Genomic DNA, 12,461 nt, shown 5'->3' with positions numbered 1-12,461 from the left:
AATTTTGATGCCCACGTTAGCTTCAGTGGGGAAAAAAGGCTGGGCTGACAACATGATTTTCCATGCAATGCGAGGAATTCCAAGAAAATAAGACATTTGCTGAACACATAGATGCATCCAAGCGTGTTGCTGCTTTGCACCTTTCTAATGAACGCTCCTGTGGTGCCGCCATAATCTCCTCTGGGCTGTTGTAAATATGCGTCATCCCGCAAAACGTGCTGTCATACCCCGAGCGTGCTACTTCTACTCGCTAGGCTGTGTTCTGGCACTACTCCAATATGGTGAGTTTGTAGCAGGGGTTGACTCTCAGGCTCTTGTGCGTAGCGTGTTCCTTCAGTCACTGCGGTTTTTGTGTCGACGCTGCTTCGTGTGGTCACCTATGCACGTTTGCCGTGGGCGAGTGTTGCGTCAACGCCGCGTCAACTAGCTTCCTCCATGCGACGGGTCTCCATGATACTCTAGCCTAGCGCATGGTATCTCATACTGGGTTCTGCGGAACCCAGGGATTCCGTGAAGCACATCTTAGTGTTCCGCGAGCTGCCAGAACGAATGCAACCCACTCCCGTTTTGTCCCCATTAGCAACTAATTTTTCATTTAGACAAGCAAACTTGCATTTAACGAAGCCATTGCACACCACATCTGTACATTGGGTGTCTGCGGGTAGCGAGAGACCCACGTGGTAGCGTCACTAAAGACTCGATGAGTCTAGTGCGTGCCATGAAACTTGCACGATTTGTGGACCTGTGATGACAGAATGCGCGGAGCACTGGTAATACATGCTCGTGAGTGTTCAAACCAGTTCAAGCGACATTAACAGGCACCTCGGTGCTTTATGCATGGCTCATGGTGCAGTTTTGATACGCTGTCATTTTGCACCACTCGGCTTTGTAATCAAAATGCGCAACCAATGCTGTGGTACGCGTAAGAGGTGCCGTTTCGTGCTGGTTGTGGGCTACACGAGCATTTAGGCTTAACTTTACGACTGGTGTATCGGTCGACGGCTGTATCTCTGTGCGATTGGCATGCCTCCTTTTTTGTTTTGCAAAAAATAACAGTGCTTCGTATGCGTGAACACATAGCTTACGCTGTGCAGTGCCCGAAGCATGCAGTGTATGGTTGGCGCGTGCTTTACGCAACTCGTGGAGCTGTGCGGGGGAGAATCGCGGGGGTGGAAGTGCTGCGCCATTTGCGCCATGCTGCGCCAATGCGCTTCTGCTGCGCCATCCTGCTCCAAAACGCATTATTGCGCCAAAACTGCTCCCAAGCGGTCTTTGGTGCACGGCCTCCGCGATGGGCTCCGGTGCGCTGCCGGAACCGATCACCGAGGCTACGTTTGGTGCCTTCATGTGCCGCCGTCATCCGTTTCATGGCGCGCCCAAGCGAGCTTATATCATTATATCTTCATCACATCACTTGGCGCGCTCTCGCGACCTTGTCAAAGGCGCAAAAAACCTAGCGAACAAGAAAGTGAGTTGTGCAGCCATATTTCGATGGTGACGCCGGCGGCAGCGGAGTTTTTTGGCGCGCTGAGCGCACGAGGCGGTTGTCATCATCGTGGCCTGGGATTGCGAACATGAACAAAAGTAAGTGAGTTGACGCTTCATAAGGTCGAAAAGGTTCTATTTACTGCAAATGTTTAATTTGATGTGAAGCCATGAAGATAGTGCGAGCAGCTGCCGCGAACGTAAACGCGCGACCATTATTAGAAACTTTGCATTAAGGAAACCACTGTATAGCTGAATGTGCAATATGGATTTTGTTTCATAAGTCTGCATGAAAACGAAAAATTTGTTTTATCCGTTTGTGGTCAATGAAGCCACTACCAACTGCGAAATCACTCACAGGCCTTCGGTTTGTGCAAGTCGGTTGGACCATTTCTGAAACTCATTTTTTTTTAGCGAGAGCATGCCTCTCTATGTGCAGAATTTCTTGCATTGCACACAAGCCCTTAGACGTTATAAATGCAGCATGTAAACGCGCTCGTGCAGCGACGAGCTTATAGTCTCGCTAGTGCGATCGGTCACGTTGTTCGATTTTGGCTCGTCAGAACCTGCGCTCGGCTCGTGGTCGAGTACGCTGTAGCTCGTACCATCCGCAGCACAACATGACATGCCGCTCGCCGCCATGGCTGTGTGTGGCTTGGTACATGAGGTGGCGAGTGAAGAAATATACAAAAAAGAACAAGATAGACACTTGGAACGTTTATTACTGAAAAGACGAATGTGAGGTAGTACGAAAACAGAACCACGGGATACAAATTGTGCACTTGCGTCATCTAGTATCATCGCACCTCAAGTTGCATATTTGCGTGCATATAACCGACACCAATAATTGACAAATCTTGGAACTTGAAGGGAAAAGGTGGAAGCGCGTGGCGCAATTTCTGGCGCGATTTACGCGCGTTTGGAGGGACGCGCGCGTTTTTTGACGAACGCCTTCGCGAAATCGCGCTGTTGCGTCCCGAATGGCTTGATATCTATCTATTTATTTATTTATTTGAAATACTGTCAACCCTCTCCTGAGGGTCATTACAGGGAGGTTCGACACTTGGTACAAATGAGTAGGTACATAATTATACAACTTACAATAAAATTTTTAAACTGAGATACATTTATACAACATTAGAAGTACTCTCTTACAACCAACAAAAAACAAAGAAATTTCAAATCACATAATAAAGAAGAATCGGGATCATTTTTATGACAAATCACAAAAATGTAGATCAAGTGAGTGCATAAATTTGTGAACATCATTCGTATGTACTACGTCACCCGGTAATACATTCCACGCCTCAATCGTTTCAGGGAAGAATGAATGCTGGTACATTTTCGTTCGTGCAAAGTATGGCTGCAGCACTCGCCCATGATTTGCCCTCTCGCTTCGTTTCCCAGGTAGCTGTATGTAGTCATTTCTGTTAATTTTAAAATCACCCTCCAATATTTGAAAAAGAAACTTTAACCTATGTTTAAGTCTGCGTTTTTCAAGTATCTCTAGATTACAAAATGTTAGCATTTCTATGACTGAATCTGTCTTCCTATATTGTGAGCATATAAAGCGAGCCGCAAGCCGTTGTGTTCTTTCTAGTTTATTTACCAAGACTTTCTGGTGGGGACTCCAGACAATACAAGCATATTCAAGTATTGGTCATATAAATGTTTTAAAAGCAAGAAGTCTCACGTCCATACTTGCGCCCTGCAGTTTTTTTCTGAGAAAGTATAACTTCTGTGAAGCGCGAGAAAGTATAACTTCTGTGATGCGCGACTGACGCGTGGTCGGAGGGTCGTGCGCGTCATTTTGATGAACGCTATCTCAAAAATCGCGCCGCCGCGTCTTCCTACTCGAAGTAGAAAAGAAAACGCCTCGCGCGGCGCATCGCCCGCTCGTCCGAGAAGTGGCGTTTAGGGTGCAGACGCGTGTCTGTTTGTTTTCTTCCAATGCCTCCAGACGGCGCTGACCTCCGCACATTTCGAAGGAACTTTTTGAAGCCGGCGTAGGCTTTTGACGAAAATGCAACTCGGCAAACGCGGCGCAAAAACGCCGCTGCTGAAAAACGTTCATTACCATGAACGTTTTTCATTTGTCAGTCTAGTCAAGTGTAGCTATTGAAAACGTCGCTTATCTCGTTTTCCTGAGTCATTGCTCTATCACAGCTGTGTCGTTTTAATGATAACACGTACGCGCGTGGGTGTATATATATCATTTGTTTAAGTGCTGTTGGTTTATCAATATTGAATGTTTTCTAAAATCGTTGGAATTTCTTGTGTTAACCAGAAATAAAAATTAAACAACAATGATGTTTGACCCTACAATTCTGCTCCAAAACCAACTTGCATTGCTCCAAAACACACATTTTGGTGCTCCAAAGCTGCTCCATAACAGCATTATTCCTGCTCCCTGAGCTGCTCCAAAACGCTCAATCCCGCTTCCACCCCTGGAATCGCAAATCTACGTATTATGAGGAGTTCTACATCAACAGCAATGGCCTTTGATATTAAAGCAAAGAGAACAGGCCAATGCGGGCGGTGTTAATACTGTGGTTGTGTACCGGCCAGGCCCGTAGCCAGGAGAGGGGCCCTAGGAGCACCCATCCCCCGAAAAAAATTCCTGCCTACGGGCCTGGTACCGGCCAGCTGGTTTCTCATGTAAGTGTACACTGTAAAACATGAAAGAAAAAAACGCACTTGTTATACTGTACAATGTGCTACGCTACTTCGAGCTGCAGTGCGGTCAGCAGCAACGTCAATAACAATAATGTCAAATAATCTTTATTTGCATTAATATTTATGAAAAAGAGGGGGTCTAAGAATAAAAAAAAGAGGGAGATCGTCTTCACACTAGGTGCGACGGAGAGGGACCAACACGTACTCGGAACGCCTGCCAGCCATCCTTCCGGGAAGATTGGTCGACGCCAGTGCCACCGCATCATTCCACGCTGAGACGCCCGCTCCCAGGCAGCCGCTCGCGCCACTCAAAAGCTTCTAGTACACTCTAGCTATGCTTTTGTTTGCGTCAATCGAAAGTGTTTGTCGCTTGCGCCTCTCATGCGGCTAATGTTACAGTCAAACCAGGCCAAGCTGCATGAGAAGTCACCATGGCCGCTCTCTTCGGTACTCACTCGGTCGACTCTGAGCGCACAACATTCCCACAGTTGCGATGTAACAGCGGGGTTCCGAATAAATTGTACCCTATGGGAGCTGTGCTGGGACCGGCGGAAAATGACGTAACAGCCGGGAAAACGCATCAGAAAGGAACGTAACAGCAGTGTTCTACTGTATTTTGTATGTTTGTTACACGGGCTAGATAAGCTCACGTGGTATGTAAATAGGTAGTGTAGTTCGTACCTGGCGATAATTTGTTTAAAACTTTTCACCAAAGGCCATTTCAGTGTTATGTGTACTGCAATACAATTAAAATATGTACTTGTCCCCCTGAGTTGCTACAAGTTTGTTTTTTTCAAGCTCCTTGAATGACCTATTAAAGCCACTATCTGCTTCGAATCAAGTTTTTTCTGCTCCAAAATTGAAATTTTGCTGCTCTAAAAACTGCTCCCAATTCAGTTTCAGCCATCTCAGCCCTGGTTGTCTAAGCATTAACTATTATTACCATTCTTTCCTTCTCTTTTTCTTTTTAGTTCAGGTTCAGCTCAAGGTGAGGTAAATTCCAAGAATAATGGTTGCGGCTAACACTCAGCTCTATCGAAAATTCCGGCTTTTGCGGCAGCTAAAAAAATCTATGGCAGGGCAGCAGCTAGGCGTGACGGAGCCGAAAGCAAAAGACAAGTTGAAGTTTGCCGTGATACCTTATGTGCATGGGTTGTCACATCGTCTCAAAAAGGTGGGCACCCGGCATGAGGTGAAGGTGGTGTTTTCCGCGGAACACAAGGTACGCGGCGTATGCCCCGCGGTGCGCAGACGCATAGAGTCGAGTTCAAGGAACAGTCAAGCCTGCAGCATTAACCAGACCTACAGCCACGTACCTTGCGCCTCGGGAGTCGTATATAGCATCCCGTTATCATGTGGCCGCGTTTATGTTGGCCAGACGGGCAGATGTCTGAATCTGCACCTCAGTGAACATAGGAACGCAGTTAAAGGTCCTACATTTTCGACACACCTTGGCATGCATTGCAGGGACTGCGGGTGCTCCGCGGATTTCACAGGCACCACAGTTTTATTCCGTCACAAGGACAAGACTACAAGGGAGGTCTGTGAGGCCTTGCAAATCAAAAAAGAAGGACATATTAGATGTGTAGGCCAGACGTCGTTGGCACCGACAGATAAACAACTGTCTTTTCTTGGCCACACTGATTAGCGCCTTGCAACGGTCAACAGACTGGTTATCAACTACCATGTTGTTAGGCTTTGATATTATGTGTGGCTTATAATTTAGTTATGTTTTCTGCGCAGTGACGCATGCGCGGTATTTTGTGTTATTTTCTTCTCATCCGTTTTTCCTTGAATAAACTTTAGTTGAAAGTTAGCGCTTGTGTTGTCGTGTTCTTCTCCCTTTGTCCCCGTTGTAAGTGCGCGCTATCCTGTGACGACGAAAATTCAGGTTGGGGTTCAGTTTGGCACAATAGACGACTCTAGGTGGGTTGGAATACTTGCCTTCTCTGCTAATCTTGATTTCCCGACAGCTGAGTTGTCCTGCTTCTGCCAAAGTTTCTGTAGCATCCACTGCTCAGATCTTTTTTCCGGTACTTTAATTTTAGACTGCAGCGCAAAACTGATGGGGAAGGTGCGCCATATTTGCAGCCGAGACTTTGAATTGGGACTGAGTGTTAAGTGTGGCCTTGGAAAATTGCTGTCTGCATGTTTGGTTGTTGATGGCCAGTGGAGTAACTCTCGTTGGGTTTGCAGTTTCGCCACAGGTGTTTGCCCGCGAGAACCCCGTGAAGACGTGGGGCCAGCGCCCGGCTGTTCTGGAATGTGTAGCGGAGGCCATCCCCAATGCCACCCTGACCTGGTTCTACCGGAAACAGCAGCTGCAGGAGCGCACGGGGCAGTACTTCAAGGTCGAGGGCAGCCGGGGAAGCAGCAAGCTGACCGTGGCACCCACGTTTCCCGACCGTTTCGGCACGTACGTGTGCGAGGCGCAGAACTTCCTGGGCAAGGGCTCGGTCGACATCCGGCTGGAAGAGGCCCGGCTGCCCGGAGCCCTGCCCACGCCCCGAGTCGAGTCGCTCACGCCGACCACCGTCACGTTTGCATTCATCCACGCTGCCGACGACGGGGGCATGCCCACCACCAAGATCATCATCAAGTACTGGAAGGACGGCGACCGCGAAGAGCTGGCCAAAATCCAGGAGTGGAGTGACAGTACGTGTGCCACCCCTCTGCATGTCAGCAAACGCGTAGGCAGAGAGCTCAAATTTAAGCTGGCCCCGATTCTAGGCCGACCCTTTCAAGTATGAGGCCGGGGAAAATGTCGCCTCGAACGTAGGCCTAGCATAAAAATTAAAAAGAAAGGAAGCCTACAGCATCCACAAAAGTCAAACAGCTCTTACAATCAAACACCGATATATATTGAGCCGCAAAAGGGATCGCGAAATGGTCTGGTATGGCGGCAGTGTGGACAACTCGTCGAGCTTTCTTCATTGTGTGTGTACTTGTACAGCAATCCGTAGTGAACGAACACTGATGCCGCTCCTCTGAAACCCAGCGCCTGCTGCGCTGCGGCGTCAATTGTCCCTAGCGAATTTTGAGCAGCGTGTCGCTATCACTGTGCCGAGACGCTTCCTTCTAACAGTATACAGGTGTTGTGTGCATCATGTTGGGCCATGGCTACAGTTATGCTTTCTTGTGCAGTTTAGGCGGGTTTAGCTATTCCGCAGCAGCACGGCGCGTTTGGATTGTCGCCTATTAGAAGCGTGCAGCAAGCGTACAACAGCGTTGGGCCACACACGCTGCCGAGTTGGCCATCAGTCACACTCGCTTGTTTGTTGGTGGCTACTATCATTTTCCCAGCCATCGCCACACTAGCCGAAGTCGTAATCATTGGCTCGCTGGCGTCTCCAACCAAAAATGCTAAATATATTTTGTGGTACAGCATGGCGCCAGCCATACCTTGAGTTGCAAGATGCACTTTGAACTGACAGGCATCTGAGCCACGAACCCTAGAGTTTAGTACATGAGTATTCAGAAATAACTATCGGCCTAGGTCCAAGTAAAAGTGCTACTCAATGCAGGCATATCTTGGGGGTTTAAGGGCAGAGGCGTTTGGGATTTGTTATCCCTTGGACTTGTTTGTGATGTATCTGAGCTCTTTGTCAGTGAAACTTGACAGGGGCAACCGTGAATGGGAACTGAAAGGCCCGATTTTTGTTTTTCAAAACCGCATAAAGCCAGCAGATAATGAAGTCAAGGGAAGCCTAGAGGAAATTATTTGTTATGGGATATTGAAAATGTAGCTCACCATCTGTTGAGAACCCTGCAAGTGCCATCTACTATCTCTTGTTTGATGCAGAAGAATTGCACCAATCGCACCTGAGCTGCTGCTTCTAATGCCACCGTTCTGCGATGCTTTCCCACTGCTGTGAAACCTGCTACATCCGGCTACATTTCGGCAAAAATCTCATAACCTACACCAAGCGTGCGCCAAGACGTCATATTTGCGGTGTTTTGGATAAAAAAAGAAGGCAGCATGAGCTCGAGATGCTTGTTTTAATTACGACTCTAATTTTGAATGGTTATTTGAACGGACGGACGAGAGCTACATATTTGAAATCTCTAAAAGGCCAACAACTACTTGGTTTGCTGGTGATGAGCCAGTTGACGCCTCTTGATACGTAACCACCATTGGCCTGCTCCACCTTGCCTTGCAAATGGCACTGTGTCCCCTGCCATGAACTGCAATTTCTCGGAAAAGGAGTGCTTGTGGAACACTTGCCTTGTACAACAAATAGCTCGTGGCATGCAGGAACATGGGAGCTTGTACGTTGCACGATAACTTTGAAAGGCTCTGGCTCTGGGTACCGATGAAAACGACAACAGCCGGGTGGAAGCCGAGTCATGGTGTATAGCGAGAGGCATCAGAACATAAGGAATCATTTTAATAGAAATAATAAGTTTATGTTCGCGAGGTTTATGGCAGCAGTCTGCTAAATGTAGACAGTTTAGCCGCTAATTCTGGATGTTATTGTGTATGGCCGAAGGGTTCGGGTTGGGTGGTATGACGAGGGGGCAGGGGTCGGGCGCACCTGTGCGAACAAAGCCAACTAGACCACTCTGCTTAAATAACGTTATCTACTGCTACTCAACCATGCTGCAAGGTTACATTATTAAGTCAAGTAAAGATAGTTTTTAACTGTTCTGGAGTAAAAAGTTGAATTACAAGCTTTTGCAGGACTATACAGTCAAATCTCGCAACAACGAAATTGACGGGACGTGCAAAAAAGTTCGTTGTTGTGGAATTTCGTTGCAGCAAAATTTCATCTACAGACCACCAAACTCGCTAAGATCTGGTGATTATGACTCGCCCTTTGGTCCCAGCAAGCGCATGCATTGAACTCTTGCTAACTCAGACGTACTTGGCCACAAACCGATTGAACGTATTTTCTCGCGTATGACACGCACAAAATATACAGCAAATTTGGAGCTAAACTCTGGGTGCGGGTTATACGCAAACTTCGGGGCACAAGTTGGTTTCACGGTAATGCAATGAAGGCGGCTTTGCGTCAGTACGCGGGTATCTTTTTCTTTCTCCCGCGGTTTGCAGTGGCAGGTGCCAGTTATATGCAGGGGCGGGTTATACACGAGAATATACAATACAGTCGACGACCGATAATTCGGACTCCACGGGGAAGGTAAATAAGTCCGAATTATCGAATGTCCGAAAAAACGAATGTGTCAGGAAAAAATACTTTTATTGACACTTCAGGGTCCCGGTGGCCGAAAAAAGTTATCAATGCGTTGCTGCACGCACTTCCGCTTACGTGCAACCAAGTCCGCCTGTATCTCCGCCAGTGTGATGTGATCGCTGTACGATGACAAGCTCGTTTCGTTCGTGAAGGCAACGGGTCTGTGCGGCGCACTTAGTGGTCGCACAAAGAGGCAGCATGAATGGCGGCGCGGCACGTTTGGGTTCTCACCTATTAAATGCGTGCACTACGCATACAACTGCACCAGGCCACATGCACTACCGAGCAGTTGACTGAAGATGCTTATCGTAAGGCTTGTCAGCGATTGAGCCATACTGGCGCGTTTGCCACCTGCCACCATCACGCTTCCGTGCATTTCCATTGTTTATCCGTAAAGATATCGCCGCACGGTGCCGTGTTAGCCGCCCCTTTGAATTTCTGGCCCGATTCACCTCGTAACACTTCGGCATTGCGACAAAGCTGACTTTCGGACTCTGCTACTGTCGCAAACAGGTCGACTTGCGAAAGCGCTGGTTTGAACCTACAAGACGATAGACGCGGCAGAGGTGGGGGCTTCAATTATTGCCCTCTGGACCTGCAATTTGGGCAGAAAGTCCGAAAAATCGGATGCCGAAGAGTTTTCGCGTCCAAAATTACGGACGTTCTGGTGCCGCGAAAGCGTCCGAATTTTCGAGCATGTCCGGAAAATCAGCCGTCCGAAAATCGGCAGTTGACTGTATCTGCCGTGTTTCGTTGTCGTCGGCGCGGCCTTTGGCGCTGGCTGTGAGGGCACCGTTGGCGCCATTTAACTCAGATCTTTTGAGACAGCAGAGAGTAAAATAAAGCAAGTCTCAAAATAAAAAACAATGCGCGCAGAACGCTTTACCGCACATTCAAGAGAATGGCGGCGATAACAGCTGCGGGGATACAGGAACCGGAATGTAGTAGGATGTTCACGATGTCGATACGATTTCCCACAGTTGACCAGTGCCTCCAAGATTGGCATTTCCAATTACAAGTCCCTGAGGCATAAAGTAGCGATCGAAATAAAGCCTCATACATCACCAATTAGCTTTCGTTTTGATCTCTGAGGCCATACCTTGTATGGTACGGGTGCCGGAGGAGATAATGGCTGGCGATTCGACATGCGCGACAGTCTCGGACGGGGTCCGGATTATCGAATGTAGATCTGGCAGCCGTCCGAAGTATCGGTCGTCTTTACACATTACTTCTATGGGACCATCGGCAGTGCCGCGCGACTGTCCGAATTACCGAGCATATCCGAATTATCGGTGTCCGATTTATCGGTCGGGGACTGTATTCAGACTACCCTCATAGTGTGCCGAGCGCGCAGCGCTGCGAACGAGCATGCCAAAGCTTCGCTAGAGGCCAATTAAAAACCAAGTGCCAAAGCTCCATAAGCGAATGACAGGAATGCTGTAACGCTTCGTGCCGTTTTACGGCTTTATTGCCTTTGGCTGTGTTAGCTGCGTCCATTCGGGAGCGTATTCGCTATTTATGATCGCGACCAAGAGACCGTGGTTTCCTGCACAGCGGTTGCGGCAAATGGTAATTCCATTTTCAATCTTTGCATACTGGCCTTGCGCGTGCCTTCAGAACTGTGTCGTTGCTATCTGTGATCGCGTGTACCACAGTTTTGTCCGCAGTGTTGAGGCAAACGGCCTTGCTTTGAGTCGGTGCACATTGGATGCACGCGCCACGCGTACTTTCGTGGTCACCTGTGATCACGTCGACACGACCACATTTGTGTTCACAGTGGTTGCGGCAGAATGTGGTTACACTTGGACTAGGTGTGCGCTGGCTGCACGTGTGGCTTCATAAGGCTGTGGTTGTCATTCACGATTGCAGGGCTAGTGGCGATGGGCGGTAGTTTTGTTTTGAGCACTACTGCTACGTGCGTTTCTTATCACTTTTGCTGTATTCGGGTTTTGCCCACAAAGACTGTCGGCAACGCTCAACGCAAACTGCGCCTCATTGTTCGAGAAGCTTCGAGATTATTGTAGATCACTTTGTTAAGATTGCGCGCAAGACGCGAACACTCGAGCTTATTCTAGAGATTGCGCAACAACCAGCGATATCGCTGGAAAGTTCGATAGCGCCTGTATGAAAGCCAACGCGATTCACCGCTTGTCAGTTGATCGACGGTCGATGCTCTGTTCGCCGCTATCAGTGTATTGCTGTAGTTTGACTTTCAGTTTCTCGGCCACAAGTTCGGCCACATAAAGAATTTCATCTCGGACATGCTGACTGCTGCCTACGTCGACGTCACGACTACGTGACATCTGGTGGAGGTGCTGTTCGTCCGTGTTCCGGACGCCCCCGTCAAGCCGTGAACCAAGCCCGACTCGCAAAGAAGACGTCGACGCCAAGGCTGAGCAGCAAGAAGCCGCAGGCAACAAGGTCTACCACCAGAGCACGGGCCTCTACCTGAAAAGACCCGGCAAACAAAGATCCTGACCTCGACTACAGCGACGATGACAGACGCTGTGCCGTCCGCACCGATCCTTCTCCGGACGCCCAAGGAGCCGCCAACCTTCCGCGGATTGTCATTCGAAGACCCGGAAAGCTGGCTCGAAGCCTACGACCGAGTCGCCATTTTCAATGCCCGGACCAGCGAAGACAAGCTACGGCATGTCTATTTCGCTTTGGAAGTCGCCGCTCGGACCTCGTTCGAGAACCAAGAGCGAAGTCTGACAACGTGGGACATTTTTCGCGACAGGTTCCTCACCACATTCACGAGCGTCGTCCGCAAAGAGAGGGCAGAGGCTCTGCTCGAGACCCGCATGCAGATGCCGAATGAAAACGTGGCGCTCTTCACGGAAGAGATGACTAGGCTGTTCCGCCACACAGACCCTGCCATGCCCGAAGTAAAAAAAGATCGCCTTCTCATGCAAGGAGTCAAGCAGGAGCTCTTCGCTGGGCTTATGCGGAACCCACCCAAGACTGTCCAAGAATTCCTCTCGGAGGCGACAACCATCGAGAAGACGCTCGATATGCGCACCCGGCAGTACAATCGCGGCGCACTCCAAGACAGCGCAGCTGTTCATGCCGTCGGCTCTGACGACGTGCGCGAAACGGTCCGAG

The 12,461-nt window shown here is 49.0% G+C and overlaps 1 protein-coding gene across 4 annotated transcripts in view; it reads left to right on the top strand.

Moving 5' to 3' along the window:
• Positions 1-12,461, top strand: part of LOC119394558 (fasciclin-2) — a 365,260-nt gene that overhangs the window by 173,550 nt on the left and 179,249 nt on the right. For all 4 annotated transcript variants that reach the window (XR_007416144.1, XM_037661883.2, XM_037661881.2 and 1 more), the window contains exon 10: positions 6,358-6,816. Coding sequence is in view for 3 of the 4 variants with exons in the window: in XM_037661883.2 (XP_037517811.1) it covers positions 6,358-6,816 (459 nt within the window). In the remaining variant the exon portion in view is untranslated. The remainder of the gene's footprint in view (positions 1-6,357; positions 6,817-12,461) is intronic.

This window comes from Rhipicephalus sanguineus, chromosome 5 (assembly GCF_013339695.2).
Source record: "Rhipicephalus sanguineus isolate Rsan-2018 chromosome 5, BIME_Rsan_1.4, whole genome shotgun sequence".
In the NCBI taxonomy this organism is placed as follows: domain Eukaryota; kingdom Metazoa; phylum Arthropoda; class Arachnida; order Ixodida; family Ixodidae; genus Rhipicephalus; species Rhipicephalus sanguineus.
This window is presented reverse-complemented; position numbering and strand designations above follow the sequence as displayed.